This window comes from Mustela putorius, unplaced genomic scaffold (genome assembly GCF_011764305.1).
Source record: "Mustela putorius furo isolate JIRA1106 unplaced genomic scaffold, ASM1176430v1.1 tig00003858_pilon_pilon_pilon, whole genome shotgun sequence".
In the NCBI taxonomy this organism is placed as follows: Eukaryota; Metazoa; Chordata; class Mammalia; order Carnivora; family Mustelidae; genus Mustela; species Mustela putorius.
The window spans coordinates 31,702,514-31,718,783 of NW_025422010.1; the positions used below are offsets into that span (position 1 = coordinate 31,702,514).

Genomic DNA, 16,270 nt, shown 5'->3' on the forward strand with positions numbered 1-16,270 from the left:
AGAGAAGAGAAGGGTATTCAGGAGAGATCTGAAATCCCAAAAGATATAAAAGGGAATGTGAGGGGAAAGCTCCAGAGACCGCATCCTCCCCTGGGTTTTGTCTCAGTGTCATGCTAGGTCAGAGGCAACCAAAACTGGAGCAAGAGCTCTAGGAGAACAGAATTAATGCCAGTAAAGCCTACTCCAAGTTGCTTCCTGGATGGGACTGGCAGAATAAAGCAAATAAGCCCTCTGCTTATCGCCTCTCTAAAGAAGCTTGTAAGTCAGCCTGTGTGCCCAGGTAACTCGGGAGTACTGGCTCTGTGAGGTACAGATGTAAGATAGGCCAATGCCTATGGCTCAAGTAGAGTACATACCATAGGGATGGTATTTGATAGATTGTGAATAAGTTGCCTATCCCTTTAAATTGTTTAAATGCCAAACTCCCATCTGTCAGGCCAAGTTAATCAACTTTAAAACTAACCTCCTGACACATACCACCTCAGCAAACTAAGACACACTGCTCACAGAACACAATTTGATAAACACTGCTCTTTGCTGGTATTTAGTATAAAATGCCATAGGAATTCATTTTTTATTTTGCTTTATTGCATATATAATTCTAGTGTAAAATTGGGTGATTTCTCAGGCTCTGGTTTTTAAAGCAATCTTGGCTATTTTCTTGCTTTTTAATCTGCTAAATTATTTGGTCTTTCCTGATAGCAAAAGTACTGTTAAAATACTTGTTGAATGAAATTAGCCATAAGGGAGACATGAAATCTGAGATCCTTGTCTACCACAGACTTTCTGGTTCTTCTGCCACAATGTAGTCCATGATGGAAGATGGCTTCTAGAATTTTCTAGAATTTTTGTGATAACAGCAGAACCATGCAGATAAGCATTTGTACTTTAGGGTAAATGAAATCATTGGCAAAAAGATAGCCCAGTTGATTAAGAATGTGGATATATTCATGCTGAGTTACAATTGGTCACACTATATACTTTTAAAATTAAATGTAGGGGCACCTGGATAGCTCAGGGGGTTAAGTGTCCGACTCTTGATTTTGGTCAGATCATGATCTCAGGGTCGAGGTATCAAGCCCCAAGTCAGGCTCTGGACCTGCTTAAGATTCTTTCTCTCCCTCTCCCTCCATCCCTCCCCCTACCCACTTGTGCATGCACACACTCTCTCTTTAAAAAAAAATAAAATAAAATGCAATTGGAAACAGCAGCCATTTTCTTCTTTTACTTTTCCTTTAGTTACACATCTAATTTATCTTGGTGGAAAGACTGAAGATACCCAAGTCCAGGAAGTCACAGTGCCTAGAGTAAAACCACTTGGCTCTGCCCCCTGACTTGCTGTTTGACACTAATCAGTTCACTTATAGCTCTCTGGACCTCAGGTTCCTCATCAGTAAAATAAGAGAATTATTTCAAATTCTGTCCAAGACCCGGTCCTCCATGACTAAGCATTACTCAGTGTTTGCCGATACCCAGTTCTCCTCTCCTTCTGGAGCTACATGACTGGTTCTGGCCGCTCAGATAGAAGGAGAAGTAGTGTGTCACTTCCAGGCTGGAAACCTATGCACAATTCTTCAGTTTCCCTGCCCTGCCAAAACAATAGAGAAGCTTACGTGTTCCACATGATGTAGCCATTAGAGAGTGGAGCCACTCTGCCTGGAACTATTTGGAGCCTATAAAATAAACATGACATATATTTGAGTTCTATGAAGCCATTGGAGTTTGACGATAATTTGTTCTGCCACATAAACTAACTTATCCTAATACATCAGGTCTAACTCTCTGTGGTTTTGTGGGTCACTCCTTCCATATTGAAAAGATCTTTTCTACTATATTGTATGTAAGAGTACTGTGAAAGAATTTGAACCCCACAACTTTTTTTTCAAATGATCAAATAAGTTGGTACCTACTAAATCAGTCTTTAAACACAAATCCCTCTCATTACTCTCTATTTTTTTAGCTTTTGGCTTATACCTCTGAAAGATTGATTTCTGGCATACTTTCTGATCCCCATTATTTGGGCTCTATTTTTTTTAACAGAGAGAACAGCTCATTTATTTCCTCAGAGTATCTCTCCCTAGCTGTTTTAAGCACGAAATTGTAATAGAAAAATATACCTCTCCATTGTTTCTAACTTTTAAAAAAAGTTTTGACAGTCTGTATAAAGAGATGAATATTACCACAAGATTGCCACATGTTTCCAACGAAGACTCAAAAAAAGCCTATTCCTTGAGCATGAAGAAGGTCTGTCTCTGATAAAGAAACTTCCTTGGAAACAGTACCCAACTCTTGGTTTACACCTTAAATGAAGATGTTTCGGTTGAACATAGAAACCATTGTTTTGAATGGCAGAGATAATTACATTGAAATAGTGCCTTAATGCTGTGAGAATAAAATCTGCCCCAAAAAATTCTGCTCAAAAGAATTTCAATTTACAGTTTTCGTGCCACAGAAAATTTGACATTTCCGTGCCTGAGATGTTAGTCTGATCTTGCCTGGGACTTGACGGCAGGCTAGCTATATAACTTAAGAGACCAGTGTAAAATGAAAATGTGGAAACCCTTGTTCAAAAAGGATGAAAAAAAAAGTAGGAAGAGGGGCACCTGGGTGGCTCAGAGAGTTAAGCCTCTGCCTTCTGCTCAGGTCATGATCTCAGGGTCTTGGGATCTAGCCCAAGCAGGGAGCCTGTTTCCCCCTCTCTCTGTCTGCCTCTCTGCCTACTTGTGATCTCTGTCTGTCAAACAAATAAATAAAATCTTAAAAAAAAAAAAAGTAGGAAGAAAATGTGCTGTTAAAGGTAACAAAATACAAAACTTTATCCTCTATAAATTTATATAGCCGTGACCAATAATGGTGATACATGAGTAATAGCATAAACCTACAGATAGATAAAAATTTCTATTTTTGAGGTCATAACTTTATATAATAAATAATACCGTATTAATATGATAATGACTGATCATAAGATTTTTCTGGCCCACTTTTCTTTAAATTCATTTATTAGATCATCAAAATTGATACATTTAGCAACTTTATTTTAAATGATACAATTAAAAGCAAATCAGTCACTCTTGGCAAATGAAAGATTACACATAATATTTGGTAATTTTTAATTTTGAAAAGAATCTTTCTGCTGATACAACTGATACTGGAGCTGTTGGGAATATTTGATAGGCTTGGCAACACTAGGATAGATTTCTGATAAATGATTTCAAAATATAAATTCTAGTTTCTCTTGAGCTGATGACACAGAACAATTTTTCTAAAAAGGTACAACTCTTTATGCACATTAGTTTTATGTATGTCAGAAAATCTAACTTTGAATATAAGTTCAGTGCTGTTTTTCTCTGGTATGTCCCATAACTTGTAGAGGTTCTATAAGAAACCAAAAATTACTTAATGATTTGTATATAATTCAGAACACCTACCTACGCTTTCTATAACCGTATCTTCCATGACAAAGAAAAACTAATTTTAAAATTGTCATCCTCATTAATTGGTTCATTTGAAGCTACATGTGAAAATAAGAGTTTTATCCATCAGATGCAACAATTTTTACATTTAATTTCTAAACCCTTGGGTATTTACTTAGCAATGGTGCAGCTGGGTTTTGAGCGGGGAAGGGTTCTGGGTTTGTTTTGTTTTGTTTTAGAGCAAGAGCACATATGTAAGTGGGGTGAAGGGGCAGGGCGCAATGGGCAGAGGGAGAGAGAGAATCCTAAGCAAGCTCCATGCCCAGCCCGGAGCCTAACTCAGGGGCTCGATCGCAGGACCCTGAGATCATAACCCAAGCTGAAATCAAGAGTATGACACTGAACCAAGTGAGCCCTGGGCACCCCAATGCAGCAGGTTTTAAAACCTGATTCTAAACTCTTTGAAGAATTCTTATATCTCTTCAGTATGCTTTATTGCAACATCCATGTGTATGCTTTTATTTTATAATATTTCACTGATGTATATTGCCTAAACGCTACCATTCTCCTCCCTGTGTTCAGGCCGGAGAGCTAATATCTTGCCTTGGGGATGGGTTCCAGGAAAAGATAGGCAAGCCAGCAAGTGCTACCACAACTGCTGCTTCTCCTGCTGCCACCATTGCCATCGCCATCACCAGAATGCTCAGGTCCCAACCCCAGCCACTCCCTCAGAGCCCTGCAGCACCCCAGGCTGCTTTGGGCAGGAATGTGCACCCCAGGCAGGCAAGCAGGCAAACACACTGCCTATTGCCCACTGTGCCTGTAGGCCTGAACCCGCATGTGCGTACCTCGCTTATCTCCTCCGTTCACATACCTGCTCTCATGTCCCATCAGACTTCATTTGTAAAACACAAGGTCAAAGATAAAATCAAGAGTTTCAAGACCATAATAGATCATTAAGCCAAGTCCAGGGTCATGTGCGACTGCTCAAGGCTTCATGATCTATCTGTAGAAATTACCTGGCCCTGTGTATGAATGAGTATGGAGGCAGATACATTTATGCCTTTGGCTTTCTCTAGTGGGAATACATGGAAATGGGCTATGGTTGAGGGTGTTATTGGCCGCTAGTAGTATCAATGTCTCTGCTTCTCTAAGCCTACTCCCTTTTTTTTAACTTTTATAACAATTTTTTATTAATATACAATGTATTGTTTGTAACATAATTATTATTATACATTAATATAATATATATAATACACATTACATTTGTATAATATAATGTATTATAATCAGTCTTACACAATTCATAGCACTCACCATAGCACATACTCTCCCCAGTGTCCATAACCCAGCCACCCTATTCCTACCCCCTCCAGTAACCTTCAGTTAGTTTCCTGAGATTAAGAGTCTCTTATGGTTTGTCTCCCTCCCCAGTCCCATCTTGTTTCATTTTTCCCTCCCTTCCCACCATAACCCCACTCCCTGACTCTCAAATTCCTCATATCAGAGAAATCATATGGTAATTGTCTTTCTCTGATTGACTTATTTCGCTTTGCATAATACCCTCTAGTTCATCCACATACTTGCAAATGACAGGATTTGGGGGGGGGGGTGATGGTAGCATAGTATTCCACTGTGTATATACACCACACCTTTTTTATCCATTCATCTGTTGATGGACATTTGGCTCTTTCCATAGTTTGGCTATTGTGGACATTGCTGCTTTAAACATTTGGGTGCACGTGCCCCTTGGAATCACTACATTTGTATCTTTAGGGTAAATACCTAGTAGTGTGATTGCTGGGTCATAGGATAGCTCTATTTTCCACTTTTTGAGGAACCTCCATAGTGTTTTCCAGAGTGGCTACACCAACTTGCATTCCCATCAACAGTATAGGAGGGTTCCGCTTTCTCCACATCCTCACCAACACCTGTTGTTTCCTGACTGGTTAATTTTAGCCATTCTGACTGGTGTGAGGTGGTATCTCCCTGTGGTTTAGATTTGTATTTCCCTGATCCTGACTAATGTTGAGTACTTTTTCATGTGTCTGTTGGCCATTTGGGTATCTTCTTTGCAGAAATGTCTGTTCATATCTTTTCCTCATTTCTTGATTGGATTATTTGTTCTTTGGGTTTGATAATTCTTTATAGATTTTGGATACTAACCCTTTATCTGATAGGTCATTTACAAATATCTTCTCCCATTCTGTCAGTTGTCTTTTGATTTTGCTGACTTTTTCCTTTGCTGTGCAAAAGCTTTTGATCTTGATGACGTCCCAATAGTTCATTTTTACCCTTGTTTCCCATGTCTTTGATGATGTTTGTAGGAAGAACTTGCTGAGTTGAAGTTTAAGATGTTGCTGCCAGTGTTCTCCTCAAGGATTTTGATGGATACCTGTCTCACTTTTAGGTCTTTCATCCATTTTGATTCTATTTGTGTCTGTGATATTAGGAAATGGCCCACTTTCATTCTTCTACACGTGGCTGTCCAATTTTCCCAACACCATTTGTTGAAGAGTCTATCTTTTTTCCACTGGACATTCTTTCCTGCTTTGTTGAAGATTAGTTGACCATAGAGTTGAGGGTCCATTTCTGGGGTCTCTATTCTATTCCATTGATCTATGTGTCTGTTTTGGTGCCAGTACCATACTATCTTGATGATTTTAGCTTTGAAATAGAGCTTCTGGTATTGTGATGATGCCAACTTTGGTTTTCTTTTTCAACATTCCTCTGACTATTCGGGGTCTTTTCTGGTTGCGTATAAATTTTAGGATTATTTGTTCCACTTCTTTGAAAAAAGTTGATGGTATTTTGATAGGAATTGCATTAAATGTGTAGATTGCTCTAGGTAGCATAGACATTTTCACAATATTTGTTCTTCCAATCCATGAGCATGGAACGTTTTTCCATTTCTTTGTGTCTTCCTCAATTTGTTTCATGAGTACTTTTTAGTTTTCTGAATGCAGATTCTTTGCCTCTTTGGTTAGGTTTATTCTTAGGTATCTAATGATTTTGGGTGCGGTTGTAAATGGGATCAACTCCTTAATTTCTCTTTCTTTCTCTTGTTTTTGGTAGCCTATCCTTTTTTTTTTTTTTTAAAGATTTTATTTATTTATTTATTTATTTATTTATTTATTTATTTGACAGAGAGAGCACAAGCAGGCAGAGAGGCAGGCAGAGGCAGAGAGAGAAGCAGGCTCCCCACTGAGCAAGGAGCCCAATGCGTGGCTCGATCTCAGGATCCTGAGATCATGACCCAAGCCGAAGGCAGTGGCTTAACCCACTGAGACACCCAGGCGCCCCTGGCCTACCCTTTTTGACGAAAATGCTGGACACCAAGGCAGTCTTTTCTTTGGAGGGAGCTCTTCATAGATTCAGATAAGAGTTTCTTTTCCCAAGATTCTAGAGAGAATGGGAGTAAGACAGCAGGATGGAACTAACATTTATTGAGTATTTAATGTGTTAATATATACCAACCTATTCATTTAATCCTAACAGGAGTTCTCTTAGCCCCTTATGAATGAGAATCTGAACTGAGAGGTTGAAGAACTTTCCCAGGATCACACAGCCTGCAAATGGTAGAGCAGAGATTTGAACCAGGAAGCTTTAATGTCCTGAATGAGAGCACTGGAAACAAACTACCTGGGTCCAAATCCTGGATGTGCCATATAATGGCTTCATATTGGATGAATTCCTTCCCTGAGCCTTGGTTTCCTCGTGTACATACTAGAGATCAGACTTAGTAAAGTATCTGCTTCATAGGGTTGTTCAGAGGGAAGGTTGAATACATGTCAAGCATTAAGAATCGTGCCTGACACTTAATAAGCCTACAGTAAATGCTACTCCTGCCGTTGTTACTGTTATCACCATTCCTTTGCCTACTCCACAGTCTCTCTTCATAGCTGAGAAAAGAATGTTGGTGATCAGCAGAAGAGAACAGCTTACAGGCAGGCAGTGGGGGCCATCTGCTATTTACTCTCCCTGAAGTTCCTCCTGTAGACCCTCTCACATGTGATGTGATCAGTGATTGGATTCTTGCTCCCGGCAGCGCATCTCTGTAGGCTTCTTGGATTCTAATGTTCCACTGGTCTGATCATTTTCTGTGTGGGTTGTGTGTGTTGCAGGTATGAGACCTCTCTGCTGGATTTGGTTCAATCTCTGAGTCCAAAATCTGCTCCCAAACCTCAACCCCATTCCTCCAGAGAAGCTGGGGCCTGGATTCACAGTAATCGCCGACTCAGTCCTCGAAAATCAACCTGGAACAAGATGGGGACAGGCAGGACCCCCGAAGACCTGGAGGAGAATCAAATTCTGGAAGATATCTTTTTCATTTGACGTTGAAACACATGCTACAAAATTTCCATCTGAAATGTGTGGGCTTCTTTATATCCTGATCTAGGATTTTAAATTATTTGATCGCAAACTAACCGCGTCTCTCCTTTCACAGGGGCCTCTCTCACTAACATCCTGTTATGTGTTGAACATAGAAATCATGTTACAAACCCAGAGTGGTTTTGATCAGACCCCTCAGTAGGTGACACATTAAGGGCAGAGTGGGGGAGGGCAGTATCTTTTCTGTGCCAAGCAGAGATCAGAAAATTAACATAGGACCCTTTCTACATGCAAAGGACTTAACATATTCAGCCTCATTTCCAGAGTGTTTCCTTCTCAATACTTAGTGGGAAAAGGTTGGTTCTCTTTCGTGCACAAGGAAGACCTTTTCACAGAAAAATCCCTCTGATTTAAAAGTAGCCCCTTTGCAACATAAGCAGTTTCAGAAAGACACTCCCTTTACTTCTCCACCTCACCTTTACCTCTGTTCCCTCATTGCCTACCTCTGTATACGTGTAGTCATTTAATTCCGAAGTTGGAGTTGGTGTCCCTACCATCACAAGCAACACCCACAACCAATTGCGAGTCAGTTCCAGTAATCATCAGCCGTAACCAAAGGGCACAGTGGGCTAGAGGGAGGGCCCCAACCAATCCTTGGAAACCAGCATTAAGTCACAACATAGAGTGACTGCCCTCGGGAAATAAAATGGAGACACAGGCCTGACATGCTTTTCCTGCCATCCACCCATTTCCCGGGATAAATAAAAGCAATAGTTCAGTACTTTTTACTGACCTAAATGTCTGTATTTGTGAGCTGCCCATGGCTGTCTCCAGGGAAGATGCCACTGGAGAGAGGAGCATCAGCTGCCACAGGCTGAGAGGCCTTCCCTGGTTCTCCCTCTTACCTCATGAGGATCAAAGGCCCTAGCTTGATCGCGCCTTTGATGTGCTCTGCTCAGGCTATTGTCCCGTGACTCCAAAGAAACATCTCTACTTGCCACATTCTTCTCCTCCACTCCCAAGCAGAATCTCCCTATCTTTTCCACTCCTCCCTTTGACCCAGAAAAGACCTGTCGAAAAAGTACACTTGCAACCTCATTCTCTCTCTTCTTCTATTTGGCAGAGCTCTTAAGATGGGTCCTTCAGCTTACAGTGGGCTCCAGTGGGTTCTCATGCCCCTAGGCAGCATGATGAACCTGGTAGAGCCCCTGAGTTGATGACTTCCAGTCACTGGAAGCAAGGAAGGTGTGTCCCCAGATGTGTCTACTTGGTGACCTTATTTGATCTGTTCTGTTTCTCTCTCCATTTCACCCAACCCCAGGCTTGAAGTGGGACCAAGAGTCTGTCAGTCAGCATTGGTAGCCAAGGTCAGACCACCCAGGGTAAACTGCATTAGTGAGCCTACAGGGCTTCCCTAAAGTCTTTATCAAAACTAGATTATCTCAGCCTACAAAAACCTTGTTAAACAGATTCTTTATGTGGATGGATTGAAATCTCATGTCTCTTCTGCCTGATGTGTTACCCCCTCTACTCCGCCTTCCTCCACTTGGGTCTTTTTGCTCTTTGAAGAGAAGAATGGGATCTACCAACACCAGTCCTTCATCTGAGGTCAGGATTGACTAGTTTTAGGCATCCAGTTGAAAAGTTGAAAAAACACTGCAGATTAAAGTATCCTTTTAAAGTTCACCCCTTGACAGGAACTGAGTCAATTTCATCCCATCCAGAAAGCATTTGGAAAATTGTGTTTACTTTGGTGTGGCAAACTGGGGAGAAAAAACTGAGAGCCTTCAGCCATTTTCTCAAATTTAGGTTTCTAGAACTATCTTTTACTTGCCCCATATGTCAAGAGCACCTTAAGTACATCCAGTTCCCTTGGATCAGCCATAAGCACACACCGCATTTGTTGCCAGTGTCTTTACAGATCTCTAGAATAAGAGGGTGCCAGAAAGACTAAGAAAAGGATTATGCTTTCTTTAAGAAGCTTGTTTGCCTTTAGAAGAATGCTAAATGAGACATAAACTAAGGGAATTTGGCAGGGGGCGGTGGTGGTCACATGCCACAGATTGGAGTTTAATTGCTTCTCCCCCTGCATGAGCAGTTTGGAAGAGCAAAGATGGATTTTCAGCAGAGTGTCAAACATATTTTTCATATGCTCCGTCCCCACACCAGTTGCCTTTCTCTATCCTATAGGCATTTCTTGTGTGTCAGGGCAATAGGATGTGAATTTGTGTCTAATCCAATGTCTTCCTTATGAACTGAATGGCGTATGTTAACATCTTCATTTGTCTGACTTTGAGATACCTATATATATGAAAAGGTGGTTGTAGAGCCTTGAGGCTGTTGTGGAGCCCAGAAGCTTGACCTAATTGCAGATATCCTACAGAGAGAGGGTATGACACAGAGTAGTCAGCCTTTCTTCCTGGTAAAGTGCTCGCAACAATGACTGGTTGCCTCTGCTGCTTCCTCAGAGCAAGACTAGACACATATTAGGGGTGCTGCAGATAATGCCGCCACACTGCCCACCCTGCTGCCCACCACTCTGTGAGAGAAAAACCTGTCAATATTTGCAAAATGGGACAGGCCAAAGTAGGTCCGTTGAAGCTCCTACAGGGGCCCAAAGTGCTTGATTTAGGAAACTAAGGTCAATCAAGGAAAAGCTTTGCTGACAGTCATCCTTCCCATAGGTACACTTGTGTCATCCAGACTGGACCTGCATGGTGAGGACTTAACTAGAAAACCCCAAATGTCTTGGGGAAAGGAGGTAGTCTCTCCTCCCTCAGAGCCACTGTTTTCACTTGGCCCTGCTCCCAGCACCATGGCCAGAGACTCTGAGAAGGGACCGGTGGAAAGGAGAGAAGCTGGAGGAAGTCCATGGTCATTAGTGAGGTGGATGGAGGCTATGGTAGACCCCTCTCAGTGCATGCCTTATCCTCACCTTGGAGAGTATCATTTTTAATGTGGGTAACTGTTTATATAAATATGAGATTTTAAGTTAATAAATTATCTCCATGGATATTTTCCCCACCTGGTTTTGATATCAAATTGTCCAACACCCTTCATCAGATCCATGGGGCAGAGCCTGAAAGCAAGAGCAGAGCCCCAGGTTATCAACATGTTATTCTCTTCAGTATGTGTTAAAACAGCAGGAGCTTGGGTTAACAGAAAGAAAACGATCTGCCTGGTTTGCCAACCAGGTTTTCCTGGCTGACTCTGCCTCACTCACATGACATGGACACTAAGCCTCCTCTAGTTCTGTGGTTGCTGGAATGGAAGTTTCGATCTGCGTGCACCTGTGAGACAGGAAATATGGTCCCTTCAGTGGGCTTTAGGTGCTAAGAGATATTAGGCAAGGGCTTGTGTGCCTGAAATGCCCAGTTTTGAAATCATACTGGTAAATTCAGTCAACAGCCTGAGACCTTCTGTCCTTGTTTCCCCGGTCAACCTGGGGAACAGAGGTGGTGAGAACACAGTCATCACTTAACCAGCTCCAAGCCCTGTGCACCATCTTATTCAATGCTAAGGAGAGCCATACTTTAAAAAAAAAAAAAAAAAGAAGAAGAAGTTAATCCATTTACATGGAAGAGAGAGAGTATGAAGGGGGAGGCAGAGGGAGAGGCAGGAGCAGACTCCCTGCTAAGCAGGGAGCCCCACACGGGGCTTGATCCCAGGATGCTGGGAACATGACCTGAGCCAAAGGCAGACCCTAACCAACCAAGCCACCCAGGCACCCCAAGAATCATACTTTAAAGAGATTATTTGGATATGTGTTTCTTATCAGCATCAGCCACCTCAAGTCCTTCATGGAATGAAGACAGGGATACATCTATGGACACCTAAGTTTTCAAGGTTATCTTATGTACCAGTAATGAAAATGAGGCATAACAAAACCTAACTAAGGTCATCAGCTGGTAAAGAATAGAATTCCAACTCGGAATCTGAGGGGAGAGGATCATTATTCCCTCCCCCCACTCCTCCTAGTCAAACTCCCAAGTAGTATCAAGTCCACCTCCCGTTTCTCAACCCACCCCTTCGCTCTATTTCTGCTGGTGCTTCTCTAGCACAACAGTCTCTGCATTGGTCTTCCTGCTGGATGGCCGGATTCATCCTTGAACAAGTTTGACTTTACCCTTTGCCTCACTCTTATCTTTTAATGAGGACCATAGCAGAACCTTCCTCCAGGGGTTGTTGTGGAATGCAGTGAACTGAGCACAGATAAATAAGTGCTCAGCACAGATAAATAAGCATTCATAAGGATACTTGTTACAATTCTCCAGGAAGCTACCAGGGTCATCTTGCCAGGTCGTACCCTGGCTTAAAAGTGTTGGATAGTACTTAGTTTCTTATTGTGCTTAAGGAGGAGCTTGGCGTTACAAGCGTAATGCATGAGGATCTTCATGGTTTGGCCCACTGTAGACCTCCAGCCCCTTCATTTTCCCACTGTTTCTGTTGCCTTCTGTGCTCAACCACTTTGAACTGCCATAGTTCCTGAAGGCACTGTGATATCCTCCTGACCTTGTGACCTCCTTCATCACCACACTTACTGGGCTAGAAACGCCTGTTAGACGCCTGTTAGACGGCAGGCCCATGGTGGCCAGAATAAGATGTTGGTCTTAGCCGTCACTCAACTCCCAAGAACTTAGCACGGTTCCTGACACACTGTAGGCTCTCATCGTTATCAGTTAGATGGACAGGTAAGTGCATCGGTGAAAAAGAAGGAGAGCAGGAAGGAAGGAAGCCATTAAACAGATCTGTGCTGCCAAAGTCCACTACTCTGGACTATGCCAGGCTGCTTGCCCCTCTCTCACGGAGAAAGTAAAGACTGTACTAAGGGGCTTGGGAACACCTCCATTGTTCCCTCCTCATTCCCACACTGATTTGCATTTTCTTTCCAGAACCCTAAGATTTGTAACTTTCTTGGTTAAAAATCCAAAGGACTCCACAGGGCAAGGAGCATGCCCTTTAGAGTGACATAGCAGGACTCAGCATCTGACCCCGTGTCCCTTTTCCCACCTCATCGCCCTCCTTTCTCTGCTCTGTTCACCTGTGCAACTTACAGCTGTTGGCCACTTGTCCGCATCTCTCTATCATGGATGAATCTTTCCAGACCTAGCTCAGATGTCACTACTTCCACATTTTCCTGATTCCCCCCAGGCACCCTTACAGATTATTTTCTCCTGACTCCAATTATGCTCCAAAAGCCTTCTGTCCTATCCCACCTCAAACTGGGCTGTATTGTTTGTCCCCCTGTTAGAATGGGAAGTGTCCAAAGGTGACAAATACTGACCTTAGAAACAACTCGGCCTTACCACTGTGAGTTGCACACATTTAGACAGGTTATACTTTATAAATTCAAACTGTATTATAAAGCTAAGCTTTACAAATTATACTCTCTAAGCCTCACATAGAACAATTTATAAAATTATTTGTGTAAAGGGGGTGGTCATTCCTACCTTACAAGTTGGCTCCTGGGATGCTGATCTAGCCCAGAGGAAAGACAGAATGGTAAGACAAAACTGTCCATGCAAGGATGCCTAGGTCCGGGAGAGCCAGAGAGGGGTCCATGGGATGTGGAGGGACCAGAAGACCCAGGAGTAAAGAGCATCATTGGGGTTTGTGAGAGAAGAGGTGCTTGGCCGGAAGGCCAGGGCCCAGACGGGGTGGGCACTGGCAGCTGGGCTGGTCCCTTCCTCGTACCACCGCACAGACAATGCCCTGACCCCCTGACCAGGATGTCCAAGGTCCAGGGTCCCTCACCTGTGCTGCACTTACACCCCGTGCTGTTCCCTGCTCTTGGTCCTTCTGTTCCCCACTGCTGAGATGAGGAGCCAGAGGAAGGGAAGCTCAGCTGTCCTGCTTTTTGCCGCTTCCACCGGAGACCCTATGAACTCCACAGCTCTGGTTTTCAGCCTTCTCCCAGCTGGAGGTGATTTAAGCTTGTTGGATTTATATAACATTGGGAAACGGTAAACTGTGTAAATTTGCTATGTTTTCCAGGGACAGTTATTTATGGAGAGGCATTTTTAACTCAAGTGCAGAAGTGTTAAATCATTATAATAAATTCATGCTATTCAGACTTTCTTACATTGTAATAAATTTTTTCTAAGCATGAATGAGGAGATCCATGATTCCTCTAATATACCATTATGTATTTCTTCTCAAAATGACACAACTTACTATATCAACTTGGAGAGTGATAGAAGGAGATTTACTGTGTTGGGGAAAATGTCAAGTAGCAAGGAGTGTCAGAAGGGTCTCAGGAGCAGTTACCCACCGCAGAGGGGTGCCTGGCGAAGGGGGCAACCCCCACATCTCCCAGCTGAGCTTCGGAAAAGAGCAGGGAAATGGGTGAGGGGCCCAGGTACTTCTGTCCCCCACGGTGGGAGGGGGAGTGTTGGAGTGGGCTGTCGCAAAAAGGAAAAGTCCCCTGGTCTTCCAAAACCATCAGTTTGGGTAGAGAGCCGCCCTCTCATCATCCATCTCCCTCCTCACTCCTCACCTGGACACTCACCAGACCAGAGGATTCCTAGCTTTCATCAGATTCTAAAAGTTCAGGACGCACAGTCTTCAGTAAACGCGGACGCACTTTTTGATCGCCCACTCTGCCCTAGGCAAAGTCCAGTGACTTCGTTCCTGACCCCCAGCAGCTCCCAGGAGCTATGTCGAGCTGCACCTACAGCTCCTACCGGCCAGTCACAGAATCTTCCCCGAAGATGGGACATTTTGGCTGGGCAAAGGCAGGTAGGACCTTGAACCTTGAACCAAGAGAATGTGAGTGGTCAAAATCTGGAATGACAGGAGAATCTGTGTCCTTAAGCTATCTTTGAGGGCCCCCAGTGAGACGTTTTCCCAAAAGCTTAGTATGCCACCAGCTCCCCAGGTAATGAGGAGACCGGGACCACCAGGCTTTCTTCTACTCCTCATGGAGACCTGGGGCAAGAGGTGGCCGAGGGGCCTTGCTGAGAGTGTGCTGGGTAGGGGGCCCATGGGAGGCATGCCCTGTGCCACCCCTCTTCTCATTCACTCAGCAAACATTGTGGAGGCCCTACCTTGTACCAGCACAAAATACACTCAAGTAGTTCTTGATTCAGGGGGATCCCTTGAAGCCAGAGTTCTCCTAAGTTTGCCCAGCACTCAGGCAAGACAGCAAGTGTCAAGATTCGCTTCAACTTCCACCCAGACTTGAGAGCAGAATTAAGTGGTGGGAACACAAGGCTGCATCTCTCACTCAGGTGGCTCTTGTCTCAAGAGCTAGCCTGAGGGCATTCGTGGTCTCCCTCCTCTGCCCTCTCTCTTCTCCGTGGCCCTTCCCAGCACTTAGCAGAGCGCTGGGCCAAATCCTTGAGAGCCAGGCACCTGCTCTCTTTGCAAAGGAGAAAACTGGCAGGGGCAGGGGTCTAAGCCTTTCCAGGACGATCTTCCGTCCTGCGGTTCGGTTGTGTTGTCTTAGTGTGAGGCTTGGGAGTACAGTCAGTGAAGAGTGGTCGTGCCAGAGCCTTGATGAGGTGATCTCTTCCAAAGTAACAGAGTGATGACAAGCACAGACTCTGCCAGCAGGGGACCTGGGCTCACACCCCAGCTCTGCCCTACCATGTGACTCTGAGCACCCCGCTCAGAACCACGGGGCCCAGCGTTGTTGGGAAGATGACTGGGGTGGGGTTGGTGAAGTAGGCAGGACAGCGTGTGGGTCAGCAGTAAGTGGGCTGTTCTGAAACAAGGCCCGGTGTTTCCCAGCATATTCCCCACCTACCTAGACACCTTGGCCATTCTTCCGAAGGCTGGGGTCCTTTCCCCCTCCACGGCCCCCACCCTTGGGGTCTATGGAACCCTTGCTCACCTTCTAACACTCAGCCCCAGCGTCTCCCTCTAGGCTGGGCCACCAGCCTCCCCTCCTCGGGGCTCCCTGGGCCCCTGGACCACGCTGTCCCACAGCTGTATCGGCTCGTCAAGGAGCCTCCTAGGGTGGAAGGAGAGCCGCTGATTTGGAATCTGGGCTCCATTGCTACGTTGCAGTGTGACTTGGGGCAAGGTACTTACCTTTCCCAAGCCTCTGATTGTTGGTCGGTAAAGGAAGGTGAAGGCACTCTGCAGATAACTTCCAGGGTTAGAGAATACCCGTAACACACTTGGCATTGTCCTAGAACGCGGCTGTGACCATTATGTCTCCCTGAATCCTTAGCACAGTGCTGGGACTTGGGGAAAAGATGCACTCCCCATTCCAAGATGACTTTCTTTAAAGAGTAGGATAAATGGAGACCCAAGTCTCACCCAAGGAGAAGGCCCAGCAGCGGGACCTGAGACCCTCAGCGGCACTGGCGAGTAGCACAGAAGGTAGAATGCGTCCACCTGGTGGCCCTCGTGTTGGTTCCCGTGGCGTCCCTGCCCCGCCCGTGCAGAGTGAATACGAAACACAACTGCCTGGCCTCTGAAGGCCTTCTTTGGACCCCAGGAGGAAGAGGAAATGGAAGGGTCACAAAGTTGGCGGCACCTGCGTCCATGGATTCCCTGCCACCCTGGTGCCCACAGTC

General features: G+C 44.4%; 1 protein-coding gene across 5 annotated transcripts in view; it reads left to right on the forward strand.

Moving 5' to 3' along the window:
* KIAA1328 (KIAA1328 ortholog) overlaps positions 1-13,822 on the forward strand; it is a 322,870-nt gene extending 309,048 nt beyond the window's left edge. For all 5 annotated transcript variants that reach the window (XM_045065526.1, XM_045065527.1, XM_004752260.3 and 2 more), the window contains one exon: positions 7,538-13,822. In XM_045065526.1, coding sequence (XP_044921461.1) covers positions 7,538-7,748 — 211 coding nt within the window. In that variant the 3' untranslated portion in view covers positions 7,749-13,822. The remainder of the gene's footprint in view (positions 1-7,537) is intronic.
* The last annotated feature ends 2,448 nt before the right edge of the window (positions 13,823-16,270 follow it).